We start from the raw sequence: 17,156 nt of genomic DNA, 5'->3' as shown, positions 1-17,156 counted from the left end.
GGAAGGAGCAGAACAGGGATGGAGCGCTTTCAAAGCATCATTTCCAAAGAACTATTTTGCTTGATCTGTCTGGTCGTTCCTTGGAAGATACCACTTATGAGGCTGTCGGTATCTGATCTATCTCAGAGCTTGCCTTTTCCCTGGGAGGCACTTGTTAAAACAATTAAGGTTAACTTCACGGCTGCCTGAGTCATGGATTATAGAAGCCAAACAACAGACTAACTAAAAAACTGAAAAGAAATAGCTGGGGAGGTAAGATGTCCACAGGAATTTTCCCAAGCTCAGACTTTGTTCTCAGGGTCTAGAAGGTCTCACACGTGTACGGTTGTGTGCAGGCACAGCAGACCTAAGAAGGCTTTATGCCTTCACTTCTGGCTGATCTTAATGCCCTGTGCTAATAGGAAGCGAAAGCTAACACAGAGTTGTCAATTGCTTGGCTAAATATCAAAGGTGTGCTCAATACCCCAAGGGACCCCTTAGCAAGACTGAAAGACTTACTGGTTCCAGGTGTTTAAGGAAATCTTTGTCCAATTAGCTGATCACTACTCTAACCAAGCAGAGACTTCAGTGGCCAAACATTATAAATATAGAGTTACAGAATTTGTTCAGAGAAGTTATTTAACAAATAACAACTACATTAAGTAGCATCAACAATACACCCCAGGGAAGGGAAGAATCCAATTTCTAGAGTTGTCACATTATAGCGTTTAAAATGTCCAGTTTGCAACAGAAGATTAGAAAGACATACATACAAAGAAAGAAGAAAGTATGGCTCATACAAAGGGAAAAAAGCAATCAGCAGAAACTGTCCCTTAGGAAGCCTAAAACATTGGACTCTCTAGACAAAGACCTGAAATCTATTATTGCAAATATGTTCAAAGAACTAAAGGAAATTATGTCACTAAATAGAGTATCAATGAAGAAATGAAAATTACAAAAGAAAAAATACCAAATCTACACAGACTCTTCCAGAAAATAGAAGAACTGAGAATTCTTCTAACTCATTCCATTAAGTCAGCTTACCCTAGTACCAAGCCAGCCTAAAACATTACAGAAAACTACACCGATATTTCTCATCAATAGAATGCAAAAAATTCTAAATTAAATTTTAGAAAATCAAGTTCACCAATTTATAAAAACGATAACAAACCATGACTAAATAGGGTTTATCCTAAGAATGAAACCTTAGTTTAATTTGAAAATCAATGTAATCTACCCTACTAACATATTAATAAAGAAAAATCATGATTACCTGAACAGATACAGAAAGAGCATTTGACAAAAATCCAACATCCATTACTGACACAAACTCACAGCAAACTGGGAAATGAAGGAATCTACCTGATAAAGGACATTTATTAAAAAAAAAACCAACAACCCATGATAATATCATACTTAATGGTGAAAGACTGAACGCTTTCCCACTCATTACCCATAAGATCGTGAAGAAGATAACACTATCTACTCTCATCATTTCTATTCACCGCTTTGACATACTGGAGGTTTAGCCTANTTTAAAATAAGAGAGGAAAAGCCTAAGAAAAAAGAAAAAAAAAAAAAAAAAAAAAAAAAAAAAAAGGCATCTGGTATGGAAAGGAAGAAATTAAACTGGTTTTTATTTGTTTGACTGTCTATGTAGATAATCTAGTTAAAACATACTAAAAAGCTACTAAAACTCAAGACATTTTAGTAAGATGGCATAATACAAGTTCAACATACAATAGTAGTAGTATTTGGATAAATGAGCAACAAACAATTATAAATATCATTAACATATGAAGTATTCAGGGACAAATGAGTCAAACATGTGCAGGACTTTAATAATAAGCACTGAAAAAATAGTGCTTAGAGACATTAAAGAAGACTTACATAAATGAAAAAAAATATGTTAATGAGTCATATTACTGAGTATTGTTAACCTGTCAATTCTCCCCAAATTGATCTGTAAAATCAAGGCAATGCCAACTGGAATTCCAGTAGGCTCTACTGTAGAAGAAGCTTATTCTAAAATTCATGTGTACATAAAAAAGACCTTGAATACCTAAACTAACAATGAAAAAGGACAAAGTTGGAGGACCAATAATACCTCATTCCAAGACTTCCAGTTTTATTATAAGTCTCTAGTAATTAAGGCAGTGTGTTACTGAGTAAAGACAGAAAAGTAGATCAATGGATCAGAATTCAAGAGTCCAGAAACAAATCCACACAGATACAACTGATTTTCACAAAAATGCAAAAAGGCCATTCATATGAGTCAGGATTGTTTTTTCAACAAATCGGGCAGAACAACTAGAATACACAAATGCAATCAAACCAAAATAAATTCTCTGATCCAAACCTCATACCATATATAAAAATTAACACAAAACAGATCATAGACTGAAATACAAAATGTGAAGCTATAAAACTTTCACAAGAAGATGTAGGAGAAAACTTTTGTGAGTTTAGGCAAAGGCTGCTTAGATAGTAAAACTAAAGTAGGATTCATAAAAGAAAAAAACTGATAAACTTCATCAAAATAAAGCTTGTTCTTTGAAAGCCACTGTTAAGAGAATGAAAAGGGAAAACAGAAACTGGGAGAAAATATCTGCAAATTATGTATCTGTAGAAGAACATATTTAAAATATATAAAGAATGGGGCGCCTGGGTGCCTTAGTAGGTTAAGTGTCTGACCAGCTCAGGTCATGATCTCAAGGTTTGTGAGTTCGAGCCCCGCATCGTGCTCTGTGCTGACAGCTCACAGCCTGGAGCCTGCTTTGGATTCTGTGTCTCCCTCTCTCTCTGCCCCTCCCCCACTTACCCTCTGTCTCTCAAGAACAAATAAACATTTAAAAAAATTTAAATATATAAAGAATATATATATGTGATGTCACATACTTCACAATGCTAGGTCTGATTTCCCAACACAGGGTGGGAGGGGGGTAAGAAAAAGGCTGAAAAATGGATAAAGCAAGCACCTAAAAAAAAAGGCTGCAAGCAATAGGGTATTTTAAGGAAAAAAGGTAAACTACTTCCTTCTCATGAAAAGAAAAGGAAATTGAAGGAGTCTGGAATAGGATTATTATAAAACTGGAATAAATATATAGTGAAAGAGTGACAGGATACTTTGAATTAACTCTTAAAGGCTTCATGATATTAAGAAGAGATTTCATTCATTCATTCAGTTCACATTTGAGTGTTCTTAAATAAAGGACTTTAATTATCTGAATTAACTATTCTCTGATCAAAGCTGTTAATGAAATAAAACATTCTTTCTTTAACACTCCCCCCCACCCCCAAACAAACTCAAGTAAAAACAGGTTAATGACTAGGGAACACAGAACACTACTTATTAAGGATTGTCCCATATTAATAGAAACTTAATTACCGACTCTCAGGCAGCAGATAATAACATCACAGGGGCGTGAGTTACAAAAGGTGTAAGTTTCAGACTTTTAAGAAAATGTCTTGGTTAAATTACCCTATTGGAGTTTTTCCTGATACCTTAAGAAGGGAGTACAGTTTTACTAAAATGTGTAAAAATTACTTGCACAGAAGTGATAGACATTTCTAAAAAAATAAAAATAAGAAAGATTAAATAAGACCAGAAATTCAAGTGGAAATGGTAAGAGGTAGTCCTATGTGACTTATTTATATATTCTGGTCAACCAACTAAATAAGTTGCAAACTGAATGGCAAGGCTGCAAACAAACAAACAAACAAAATTAGCCTCCAGGGGCACCTGGGTGGCTCAGTCGATTAAATGTCCAACTCTTGATTTTGGCTCAGGTCACAATCTCGTGGTTGTGAGATCAAGCCCTGCATCAGGCTCTATGCCGGAGCCTGCTTAGGATTCTCTCTCTCTGCTCTTCTCCCCAACTTGTGCTCTCTCTCTAAAATTAAAAAAAAAAATTAGCGTCTGTCCATTTACTTGGGTGCAATGGAACTCATTTAGGTAAATTAAAGAAATAAAGAAATGACTTCTTTGTACACACTGGGCTATAATACCTTCCACTCGCCTACAGCTGTGAGGTCATGAGAAATGTATCTTAATTCATCCCTACTTCTAAGAAATTACTAGTATAGGGAAAGCCCAAAAGCTGCAGATGAACTTGAGCATTTAGACATATCTGAACTTCTGATGAAAATTTATTTTCAGAAGCTTTGTACGTGCTCTTTGCTCAAAAGGAGAAGTCAAGCTACCCTGACAGCCTTTAGTAGCTGGGATGTTTTTTAAAAAAATTTAATGTGGAGAGCATGGTGTGGATCTGTGTATCACTGGAGAATAGGTATCCAATGCAGTCAGTGACTATAGTCTCTCATTTGCATATTAGGTACTAGTTCAAAATTTTTTTATAAAACATGTTCAAAAACACAAGAGCAATGTTGCCATAATGTATTAAATATGGTATTTTTTAGTTGTTGAAACAGTTTGTCCTTATTGTTCCAGTGTATTTTTTATATGTGTAATCTGTCATTGAGTATAAACTCCTTAGGGTCAATGACTGTATTATCAACTACCATATAAAATTTCAGTGCGTTAGAGAATGGAACTGAAAACTTCCCTGGCAGATGTAACAAGAACAAAGATCGGAAAGACCTGAATGTGTGTTTGCATAGTACAGAAAGCAGCAGGACAGCCTGGAAAGAAAAGCAGATTCGGAAACTGAGAGCCTGTGTTCTGGTCCTGGGTCTGCCATTTGGTACCCACGGTGACTTGAGACAGGTCACAGCCTCTAAGATCTAAGACAGGGCTCAGGATACTGGTCTGCAAGGAAATAGTGAGAACCAAATGTGATCACGTGAGTGGCTATGCTCTGAAGGGATACAGGGCTATATATATAGTTGTATCATCATCAGATTTTTCTCTCTCAAAAAGAAAGATTTTAAAGCTTCCAACAAAATGGCATTTTACCAGGAAGGCTGACAACACTAAATATAATTTAAAAACAGACAAACAGCCTAGTAATCTGGGGATCTTGGGTTCCAGTCTGTGTGCTGACACAGAAGCGCCTGGGAAATTTACGCAAGGCCTTTCCCCTCAGTTTTCTCAANGGATACAGGGCTATATATATAGTTGTATCATCATCAGATTTTTCTCTCTCAAAAAGAAAGATTTTAAAGCTTCCAACAAAATGGCATTTTACCAGGAAGGCTGACAACACTAAATATAATTTAAAAACAGACAAACAGCCTAGTAATCTGGGGATCTTGGGTTCCAGTCTGTGTGCTGACACAGAAGCGCCTGGGAAATTTACGCAAGGCCTTTCCCCTCAGTTTTCTTGACTAGAAAACAGGAGATAGAAAATTTCCAAGGAATATTCTAGGTCATGTCTTTCAAACACCATTTAAAAATGATGTTTGTCTTTTACCTACACAATAAAACATCTTGTGGAATAATGCATGATTTTATTTGATAATTCCTGTAAATTAGACTGTCATGTCCTTCAGAATTTTTGAACTGAAACAGACATATTGTTCTTCAAAATGTCAACGTGTACATCAGGGTTAACCTGAACAAATATCTTCCTGAATGAAATTCAGCTGGGATCATGCAGGTGCATGTGTGTGTGAGGATGTACTCACATGTGTATGTCGGCATGGTTGGTGGTGGCTGAACAGGAGGGCACGGCAGATTATCTAGGCCGTCGAGGCTGTTACATTTATGTGATAGTTTGCTAGTGATGTGTGAATAGGAAGTTTGGGCTGAAAGGTACCAAATGATCTGCAGTGATAAAAAAAAATGAGAAATATTCTAGGAAGGTTTTTGATGTAAGTTTTTTGAGGTAAAAGGGATTTTCATTTATGTATTAAATGACACAGCAAGTACGAAATAAAAATACAAAACTTCCTAGTGATCTTTTAGAATAAATACTTCAAAATGAATTGCTTAAATATGTTAGGCATTTGTAGAAAATATACAATGATAATGCCCTGGGTACTAGCTTCTTTTCTTCAGTGCCTCAAACTAGGTATTTCATAATATTGTTTTAGCCACATCATCTACTTGTTTTCAGTTAATATCATTTTAAAATGGTACTCAAACAGAAATAAATGACAAAATGGATCCACAAAAACAAAAATTTAGTATGATAATTTTATTTAATATTATTTCTTATAACTTAGTTACATACATTCTCAAAGTCCAACCATTAAAATATTCCCCTAAGCTAGCTCAACTCTTTTAAAAAATCAGTTGTTTGAAATTTAACTTTCTTTTTTAAAGCTTGAGGCTTTTTTTTTTTTTTTTTCTTTTGAGAGACAGAGAGAGAGGGAGGGAGAGAGAGCATGGGGGCGGGGCAGAGAGAATCTTTTTTTTTAAGTTTATTTATTTTGAGTGGGGTGCAGAGAGAGGTTGAAAGAGAGGGGGAGAGATTTCTAGACAGGCTCTGCACCGTGGAGCCCAATGTGGAGTTTGAACCCGCAAACCATGAGATCCTGACCTGAGCTGAAACCAAGAACTGGACACTTAATTGACTCAGCCACCCAGGTGCCCCAGGGAGAGAGAGAATCTCAAGCAGGCTCCATGTTCAGCATAGAGCCCAACACGGGGCTCCATCCCACAAGCCCGCGATCATGACCTGAGCCAAAAGCATGAGCTGGGTGCTCAACCGAGTCACCCAGGCACCCCTGAAATTTAACTTTTGGTGTTATGTCAGAAAAAGAGAATGGAGACATTGTCCTTAAAAAAGACCCAACTGTTTTTTGCTGCAAGTATTTAGAAGGAAAAGTTGCTTACTGTGTCACAGACTCTGAGCCCGGCCTGAAACCCTGGGACTTGTCCTTACTGACCGACCGCTGCAAAAGAATAACAAACGGTAAGTACAAACTCAGAGAACACAAGGCAGGTAAATAGTCACGACTTGCTGAATGAGGAGAGAGCATGCTTGTTCTGAACATAAATGTCTATCAGCACAGTGTATTCACTCCTACGGACAACCAAGGAGATCGTTCTGCAGGCCATTTGAGCACTCTATACATCATGTCAGTTTTCAGGTATGTGGCTAAAAAAAAGGTCTGGACTACTCTAGAAATACCATACGGTATATCACTGAAGTTCTAAATTTATCTGTCAACATTGCATCTTCCCTTCCTCATCCTTTTGGTATACTTCAGTATTTTCATAGTGATGATATTCATGGAATTCTATGTACAATTCTGGATCTGAACACCCAATCTTCTACAAAATTTGTGCAGTACATATTTTATTAATGGCACCTTTGTGAAGAGAACAAATTAAAAAGTACTTTCAGTGGTGCTGGATTATACTGTCATGTTAGGTTGTTCCTCCAGAATTGCAGCATTAACTCCAAAGGAAAGTGTAGTCTGGGAAAATGGAGTTTGATCTGAGACCGTATTTTACAAACCAACCCAATGTTGCTATAAAGTTGACTACAAATGTGTGTGTGTGTGTGTGTGTGTGTGTGTGTGTGTGTGTATGTGTGTGTGTGTTTTAAACAGATAATTATATGTTGTGGAAAGAATCCATTTAAAATTCACATAGAAAATATAAAGTTTTGGGTCATATACAAATGAAAGAGATACACTATAGCTACCTAATAATTTAATTTACAAAAGCCTCAGAAAACAAAAAACANTCATGGAATTCTATGTACAATTCTGGATCTGAACACCCAATCTTCTACAAAATTTGTGCAGTACATATTTTATTAATGGCACCTTTGTGAAGAGAACAAATTAAAAAGTACTTTCAGTGGTGCTGGATTATACTGTCATGTTAGGTTGTTCCTCCAGAATTGCAGCATTAACTCCAAAGGAAAGTGTAGTCTGGGAAAATGGAGTTTGATCTGAGACCGTATTTTACAAACCAACCCAATGTTGCTATAAAGTTGACTACAAATGTGTGTGTGTGTGTGTGTGTGTGTGTGTGTGTGTGTGTATGTGTGTGTGTGTTTTAAACAGATAATTATATGTTGTGGAAAGAATCCATTTAAAATTCACATAGAAAATATAAAGTTTTGGGTCATATACAAATGAAAGAGATACACTATACTACCTAATAATTTAATTTACAAAAGCCTCAGAAAACAAAAAACAAAATGAAATCAAAGAAAAGCAGCACAACCTTTTCTTTCAGTCTTAAGCTGTTTGAGTAACTACTGTTTTTCCAGTCTTATCTTTCCTGGAGATTGTTTTTCTTTTTAGATTTCCTCCCTCACAATCAGATTTCTGCAAGATGATTCTTTAGCAAGATTTGGCACTGAGTATCTTAAAACAAGTATTACTTTTTTTTTCCTTTTTTTTAGTTAACAATTTATTTATTTTTAAATTTACATCCAAGTTAGCATATGGTGCAACAATGATTTCAGGAGTAGATTCCTGAATGCCCTTTACACATTTAGCCCATCCCCCCTCTCACACCCCCTCCGGCAACCTTGGTTTGTTCTCCATATTTAAGAGTCTCTTATGTTCTGTCCCCCTCCCCATTTTTATATTATTTTTGTTTCCCTTCCCTTATGTTCATCTATTTTGTATCTTAAAGTCCTCACAGTGAAGTCATATGATATTTTAAAACAAGCATTATTAATCATAAAGATTTCCAAAAATATTGTATTATACAGCATTATTGCCGTCTGCATAGCTTTAAATTAAGCATATAATAAAAACAAGCATAAGAGAACAAGAAGACTTAGTGGTGAAAGGTAGACGCTGTAGCAAGTGACTCAGTTTCACAGAACAACCAAAGCACCAGGAACACCCTGAATTTTCCCTACCAGTAAAGATGATCTGACTCACTTAAAATGTGTTTGGGACAAAAGTACAAACACATGAGAAATTCAAATTCAAGGACTAATGCAGATTGCAGAAGAGTCTACCTGCCCTCAAATGAACAGAGCAAGAAGCGAAGAAAACCATCAAAATCTAAACTCAGAAAGCATCAATTATAACTGACCATCTTTAGTTTTTCTCCCAGACTGATGAAAAAAATTCCAAACACAGCAATCAAATTAATTTTATTTTTCACTTGTTCTAAGTATTACTTCTATCGCTTTGTTCATGGCAAGACCAGCATCTTACCACATATATATTTATACACACACACAGACACACAGACACAGACACACACAAACACACACACACCATATATATATACATATATATATATATGTATATATATATATAATGTATGCAATTTTGTAAAAGTCTGGATTAAAAACACCCCCTGAATATAACGGTGCTAATCAGAATTTGAACCTACTTCAGAGGTTGAGGGAAGAGAAATCAGACTGAATTGTATATCAAGTCAACGTTACTTTTAATTATTTCTTATGACCCTATACAGGAGTAACAACATACTGCCACAAGTAGGTCTTACCAAACTTGCTTTTAATAGTCTGTTCCTGTGAAATGGATGCAGAAGGTTTGTCTTAAGTAGGTTTAACACTGTCCCTGCCATCTTTCCTGATGTATTACTGTATTACAGTAACTGGCACATTCAAGTCCTTCTTCGTGATGCAAAGGTGGCTGAAATTGTGTTCAAATCCTATGAATCTCAAGTTAATAGAGTATCCACATTACAAAGTTCTAACACTTATTAAAGGACACTTATTTAATTAGGACCAACATTCCACTTCTAAATACCTTTACTCACTCATTCCTTGGTCTCAGCAGCAGCATACCATATGGGTAGTTACTCATGGAGGCAAGGAGGAGGAGGAAGAAGGTGTCTCTGAGCTGTTTTGTTTCATTTCCTTGTTGAACAGAAAAGCCCCCAAGGCTGTAACACCATCAGCCCATCAGCACCCCCCACCATCAACGAGGCCAGGGTGCACAACTGCCCTGCTTTCCTTCCTGTCCACACACACCTCTCCAGTTGCGTTGGGACTTCATCTCCTCTTCACAGTACCCTTGATTTGGAGAGGAGAGGATGAAGAGAGGAAGATGAGCAAAGCAAAGGAGGTGAATGGAAGGATCAGAATCCAGGGGCTCCTGATTCCCCAACCCTCACAGCTTCTTAGTGAGGCTTTTAAAACTAGATGCAGTGCAACTTAAACATGAAAGGAATGATAGATGGAATGATTTTAAGTGCCTCCACCAATTGAACGGAGATTTACCAAGAAGAAAATAACTCATAAATAGCTTGTAAGAGAAATGGGCCATACAAACAATTCACCCAACTATTTCTGCAAACTTGAGGAATGAATGTAAAATTAGGTAAATGTTCAATCAATGTCTGTTGTAGCTAGCACACCGGTGAGCTTTAAATAAGGCAAATTTATGGTATTTACATGTTTATAATACCCTCTGATATCTTCTACTTTGTTCTTATAATTAATATCTAATCGTTTGTTTATGCCCACTTGGGAGAAATTTTTTAAAAAGAGAGAGGAAAACAACAACTAGAGCTGGTGGCTAAATTCCAGTCTTGGTTTTCCATTATTAGCTTTCCATGTGGCCTGAGTACAAGCCATTTCCCTCTTCTTGGGGTCTGTTTTTTGCTTGAAAATGCACAGAAGGGGCTCCAAATAAAAGCGTGATCTATCCTAACACTATTCTTGTATTTTACAGATGAGGAAATGGAGGCCCAGAGTCATCAAGGTTACAGAAGTTGCCTGAAGGCTCAATTCTGTTTTTTCAAACCATTTTAACACCAAAACTATTTTTCAAAGACAGTTTTGCTTGGAAACCTCATATAGAAACACATAAACATAGAATTACTCCAGGCGAAGTTAGGTTTGGTGGCCTGGCAAACCCTGTCTTCCCAGCTCTAGAGTTCTACAGAGGGGAGTTTATAGACCACGGGACTAAACAAGCTCTTCTGGGTTTCCTCTGTTGCTAAAATTCTGTTTCCAAGAGCACAGTTTTATGACTTTATATATTCCTATGAGGTTTCTGTTGATTCTTTAATTTTAGAATTTATTATTGATCATGTGAATTGTAGCTGATGCTGAATTATAATGCTTTTCCTTAAGGGCAAAATAGTCCTGTGCATTAAGATGCAGTTTCCAGAAGTATATAAAAACAAAAGGTGAAGGTTTTCATTTTGGTTCATGATTTGTAGTTTTGGGTACTAACTGTGCCAAACCAAGAGCAGAGGTTTATGAAACCCACTCTGAGCCAGGCATGGTGCGAGATGTCCTGGGGGTACATAGCTGAGGAGGCGAGAGGAGTTTACGGATGGGGAAAGTTTTGGATACAACCAACAAGGCAGAGGGGGATAAACATTACGATAAAGGTAAAAAGGAAATGTGTGGAAATAAAGGAACAGAAGCCTTGAATTGTAACTGGAGGTTTTTGAGAGGGATTCACAAAGGAGGGAGCATTTGGCTAGATCTTAAGAGATAAATTAAAATTCTGATAATTGGAGAAGCACAAAAAACTATACAGTTCTGAAAACTGGGTGAGAAAGGTTTGAAGGGTGTCTGCAGGGCAGCCTACTCAGACGGGTGTTTTAGAAGATGAAGAAAAGTAGGTCAGAATTCATCAGTCTTCAAGGTGTGTGGGGGATCGACATAAATATTTATGAGACCTGCACTTTATAGGCAAATGGAGAGCTGGCCAAGATTTCTGAGCTGGTAATCATATGACTTGAGGTCTGTTTTAGCAAGGTATCTCCAGTACGTGGGCAAAAGGTGCATTAAAGGCTGGAGAATGGAAGTGTGGAGGCTGCTGTAGGCTGGGACCAGGGGGCCGTTTCATAGCAACATTCTTCCCACGCTCTTTCTTCTCCGTTCGCTCTTGAACAAAACTGGCAGCCCTTAATCTTCTACCCTTTGTCCTTTCCATTCTTTATAAAATTTCTGTTCTCATGGATTTAACCAGTATGTTTAGGCAAATGACTTCCAGATCAATACCATGAAACCAGATCTAGATCTCAAGTCTTCTTCAAAATGACTTGGCAATAGCTGGTTTTTGGCAAATTTTTCAAACACGGCAGTTTTTTCTGAAAACACACTGGGATCTGTACATTTTCATCAGAACTACCTTGAAAGTCTGAGTTTTCAGCAAATCTCTCCTGAGTTCCATAGATGCCTGCAAGATATCTGAAGGAAGCTGTTGCACATATGCTGCCAACTTTGTGAGTCTCAAATTGAAGTTCTTCTACTCTTATACACTGGGGTGTTCAAATTAGAAACCCAGATTTCTCCTTAACCTTCACATGGATTTAGTCACCAAATGCTAGTTTCTCATTGTGTTTGGCTTGGATTATTGCAGATTCTTCTATTGGTCTTAGTTCCTTTAGTACTGCTTTTTCCCCAGTTTTTTTCAGAGCTTCTAGAATGTGCTTTTGAAACAACCAATTAGATAACGTTACCCTCCATGCTTTAAATCCTTTGGTGGCTCTCTATTACCTCCAGGATAAGATGCAGTTTTTTTTCTTTTAAAGTTTATTTATTTATTTTGAAAGAGACAGCATGAACAGTGGAGGGGCAGAAAGAGAGGCAGAGAGTGAGAATCCCAAGCAGGCTACACACTGTCAGGGCAGAATCTATTGCGGGGCTCGAATTCCTGAACTATGAGATCATGACCTGAGCCAAAATCAAGAGTCAGGTGCTTAACTGACTGAGCCTCTCAGGTGTCCCTAAAATGCAGCTTCTTAACATGTCATAGGGACCTTCTTAAATCCTGTCTTCTTGTTCAGATTCAGCAATTTCTGTTTTTTAATATGTATTTTTAATTTTTTAAATGTTCACTTATGTTTTTAGAGAGACAGAGACAGAGAGAGAGAAGAGGGAGACACAGAATCTGAAGCAGGATCCAGGCTCTGAGCTGTCAGCACAGAACCCGATACAGGGCTCAAACCCAAGAACCATAAAATTGTGATCTGAGCTGAAGCCAGACACTTAACAGATAGCCACCCAGGTGCCCCGCTCTTTCTGTTTTTAACTTTGCATCCCAATATCTAGCCCTGATGAAATACTTGTGTGGCCCAAGTGTCAGGCTTTAGTGTGTGTGTGTGTATACATACACTGAACAGGTAATATATATCTGTTCAGTGAGCCAGGAATGCCCTTCCTTCTGTGAAACCCAATTTAGAAATCAATTCCTCTGGAAAGCTTTTCCTGATGTCACTAAGCTTAGGTCGTCAGGGACCATTTCTATTTGTTCTTCTTGCATTTTGTGTAGAAGTCTATCAAACTCTTGTGTGGCAAAACTCCCAAATGTCTATCTTCCAGATCTTTCAAGAGGGAACTCCCTGAAGGTGAGGGCAGATGATGGGCATATTAGACCAGAGATTCCAGAATGACATCTACATAAAAACTTCTAGGAGGCAGTTAGAAATCCACTTGGGAGATTCAGGAAAGAATCCAGGGTTACAGATGTAGACTTTGATACATCTGAAAATGCCAAAGGAATATCTGTAACTATGGGGGTAGAAGGGATAACCTGGAAAAAATATGTTAGAGAAAAATAAAAAACAACAATAAAAAAGATGCAGCAGCGTACATCTCGGAGAAGGCTTATACACAGTGGCAGGGGAAGCCAGATGAGAAAGGAGTGGTAAGTTCAGTGTTGAAAGGAAAGAAAGAAACAGCCGAGAGATGGTAGTGTTAATGACCCAGGGCAGTGGGTATGGAGTATTTCTTTACATGGTCTGTTAACTGTTGGGTTTGGTCCTTCCTTCCACTCTGCGCTTCACCCCTTGTCCCTTTCCCCTGTGACAAGCTGGTTTTTAAATTTTTCTGAGGGATATTTCTAACCACTTCAGGGCTTTTGCACATGTGGCTGCTAGTGCTGCAAATGTATCCTACCGTCTACCTGGTGCTCTTTATAAAAACAAACCATGGGGCGCCTGGGTGGCTCAGTCAGTTGAGTGTCCGACTTGGGCTCAGGTCATGATCTCATGGCTCGTGAGTTCGAACTCTGCATCAGGCTCTGTGCTGACACCTCAGAGCCTGGAGCCTGCTTCAGATTCTGTGTCTCCTTCTCTCTCTGCCCATCTCCCACTCGTGCTCTGTCTCTGTCTCAAAATATTAAAAGAAAAAAACAAAAACAAAACCAAACCCATCTACTCTTCATCACGCAGCCTCAGAGTTGCCCTTCGCTGTCCTTAAACTGCTTATATGTTTAGTTTTGTGACGCATTAAGTACAAGGACTTTCACTCATTAAACTGTAACTTCCTAAAAAAAATTTTTTTTTTAATTTATTGTGGGGCGCCCGGGTGGCTCAGTCAGTTAGGTGTCCACCTTCATCTCAGGTCATGATCTCCTGATTCATGGGTTCGAGACCTGCATCGGGCTCTGTCCTGACAGCCAGCTTGGAGCCTCGAGGCTGCTTCGGATTCCGTGTCTCCCTCTCTCTCTGACCCTTTCCTGTTCACACTGTTTGTCTCTCTCTCTCTCTCTCAGAAATAAATAAAACATTAAAAAAATTAAAAGAATAAACTTATTGTTTATAGCTGCTGAAGTCATTAATTATTGATATTTCATTTGTAATTATATAATGAAGTGCAGTAGGTAACATATTTTCTAATGAAAGAAAAGTAAATGAACATTTCTCCCTCCCAGACAACATCTACTGGCATAGGCCACCACAGACATTTCTCTCAAACTTGCAAGTAAGTCATATCTCAGCCAATGTTCAGTACTTTGTTTCCTTTTTTAAAAATATAATTTATTGTCAGATTGGTTTCCATACAACACCCAGTGCTCATTCCAACAAGTGCCCTCCTCCATGCTTATTTTTGAAAGACAGAGACAGTACAAGCAGGAGAGGGGCAGAGAGAGGGAGACACAGAATCTGAAGCAGGCTCCAGGCTCTGAGCTGTCAGCACAGATCCCGACGTGGGGTTTCATCTCACAAACCATGAGATCATGACCTGAGCTGAGGTCAGACACTTAACTGACTGAACCACCCAGGTACCCCAAGACTATAACTTCTATAAAAGTTGGAGGGGCAAGTTCTAATTTGCCATTATGCCATCCAGACAACATATGGATGTTTTCTACTGTAGTGTCTAGAAAAACAGCAGGCATTCAATATGTACACGTTAAATGAGTAAATGACGAAGATGCCAAAGGAGTAGAGGAGCAAGGACGGAGATTACGGATGCAGTGGGAGCTAGAAGAACATGGGAGGGAAATGACCAAAACTACCAGTGGAGGCATCAGTTGTAGAAAGAAGGGGGCTTCCTTCTTTATCTGAAAGCAGCTGGAGAGGGAAGGTGAAACTACAGAAATATAGAGAACGTGGAGATGAGAAGTAGAGAAAATTCATGTTGGAGGACTTTTCTTCAAAGCCAGCTTGGGGTAAGAGGATGGGGCTTGCAGAATGTGAACATTCCTGTGACAGAGCCTGTAGAGAATGGGACAGAGAGTCAGGAAGAATGAAAAAGATGATCGAGATCATGGGCCGGACTGAAGCTGGAATCACAACCATGACACAGACACAACTAAGACAATTACATGACTTTCCTCAGCAATGCTAAGATGGGCAGCTAGTTTACCCCCGGGGCCTGGCGACCGGTAAGTCACACACTCCAAATACTATACATGTATCTGACATCAAACTGCTAACTAATTGCAGCTTCTAGGCCTTTATTTCCTGGTGTTCTAAGTAACCTGATTTGGGGGGAATAAAAAATGATTGCAAATATCCAGGGAGATAGGAAACATCAGAATGACAGTCCATCTCTCTCTCTTTTTAAAAAAATTCCTGCAAGTTAAAGAATCATTTGGGTCATCCCCCTCCTCTTCTGGAACTGAACTATTCACTAGAGATGGAAGATTAAGGAAGGAAAATGGAGAGGCTCATGGAGGGCTAATGGTTTTGTGAAGTCCACCGCACCCAGCCCTCTCTCCACCGCTGAATGTTGGCCATGTGAGCACCATCACTGTGGTCAAAGTGGAGCGACTTGGAAGATTCATAAATACCTCAGCACAGCTACTCCTATTGTCTGTATGATCCCTCCCCATCACTCAGTAAACATTCATTGGATACCTGCTTTGCACTACATGCCTGGGATTCACTTCTGAACAACACAGTCCCTGACTTTAAGAAACGTTTGGCCTTGACTGATGGATGTGGGGGGAGGGGGGGATGGGCATGGAGGAGGACACTTGTGGGGATGAGCACTGAGTGTTATGTGGAAACTAATTTGACAATAAACTATTAAAAAAAAAAAAAAAAAAAGAAACGTCTGGCATTTTTATTTCCATCCAGAGAGGAAGAAAGAAATAGAAGAAATTTTCAGACACGAGCCACGCTAAAAGTATCTTTGCCTTACCTCCTTCTTAATCTTTATTATAAAGGCTTAATGGGTTTTATGGAACAACTATGTACTTTTAAGAAAGTTTCAAAACATAACTGATCTTCATTATTTGTGGACTGCCTATTTGCGAATTCGCCTCCTCACTACAGTTCACTTGTACTCCCAGGTCAATACACATGGTGCTTTTATAGTCATTGGAATACATGCACACATGCAGGGTGGTGAAAATTTTGAGCTGCTGGATGCACACAATCCCAGCTGAGGCTGGAACACCAGAAACTTCTAATGCTTTGGCATGTTTCAAATGTTCTGTTTTATTTCAGCTCTCATACTGTAAACAAGTATCCTTTTTGTGGTCTATTTACTGCCATGTTTTCCACATTTTTGTGTTTTGCTAGTGACTTCACTGTTTAAAATGATCCCTAAGCAGCATGCTGAAGTGTTGTCTAGTGTGACTAAAAGCAAGAAGACTGATGTGCCTTAGATGAAATACATGTGTCAGATGAACTTTGCTCAGGCACAAGCTATAGTACTGTTGACAGGAGTTGAATTTTAATGAATCAACAATATACATAATAAATAAGGTGTCTTTACACAGAAACATACATAAAACTAGGTTATGTACTGGTTGGCTGATAAAAATGTTGTGACCAGAGGCTCATAGGAACCTAATCCAGTATTTTCCCTGGGAACAGTAGCTCAGTATTCACCAATTCAGTGTTCATGGTGAATTCAGAGAACATAACTACTATGAACAATGAGAATCCACTCTTGTATTTTTCAGTACAGCTTCTGTGTATCCACGAAATTGCTATTTTACTGTTCTTTGTTCTCTTATTCCTGACATACCTATGAAGTTCTTGGGAGCTCTGTCTCAGTCAAATCATAACCATTTATTGAGAATATTTTCTATGTAAAACACTAAGGTGAGAGACTTTGGAGGAAACAGGACTATTGGGACATTGATTCCCATTGGTTTCACAAAGCTATGTGTAATGGTTT

At 38.3% G+C, this 17,156-nt stretch overlaps 1 protein-coding gene across 4 annotated transcripts in view; it reads right to left on the bottom strand.

Annotated features, from left to right (window-relative positions):
• Positions 1-17,156, bottom strand: part of AHI1 (Abelson helper integration site 1) — a 209,248-nt gene that overhangs the window by 17,777 nt on the left and 174,315 nt on the right. For all 4 annotated transcript variants that reach the window (XM_077776050.1, XM_077776052.1, XM_077776053.1 and 1 more), the window contains one exon: positions 6,719-6,777. In XM_077776050.1, coding sequence (XP_077632176.1) covers positions 6,719-6,777 — 59 coding nt within the window. The remainder of the gene's footprint in view (positions 1-6,718; positions 6,778-17,156) is intronic.

Source organism: Crocuta crocuta, unplaced genomic scaffold, assembly GCF_008692635.1.
Source record: "Crocuta crocuta isolate KB4526 unplaced genomic scaffold, BGI_CrCroc_1.0 scaffold25, whole genome shotgun sequence".
NCBI classification, from domain to species: Eukaryota; Metazoa; Chordata; class Mammalia; order Carnivora; family Hyaenidae; genus Crocuta; species Crocuta crocuta.
The sequence above is the reverse complement of the archived record's forward strand: the minus strand, read 5'-3'. Positions and strand labels throughout refer to the sequence as shown.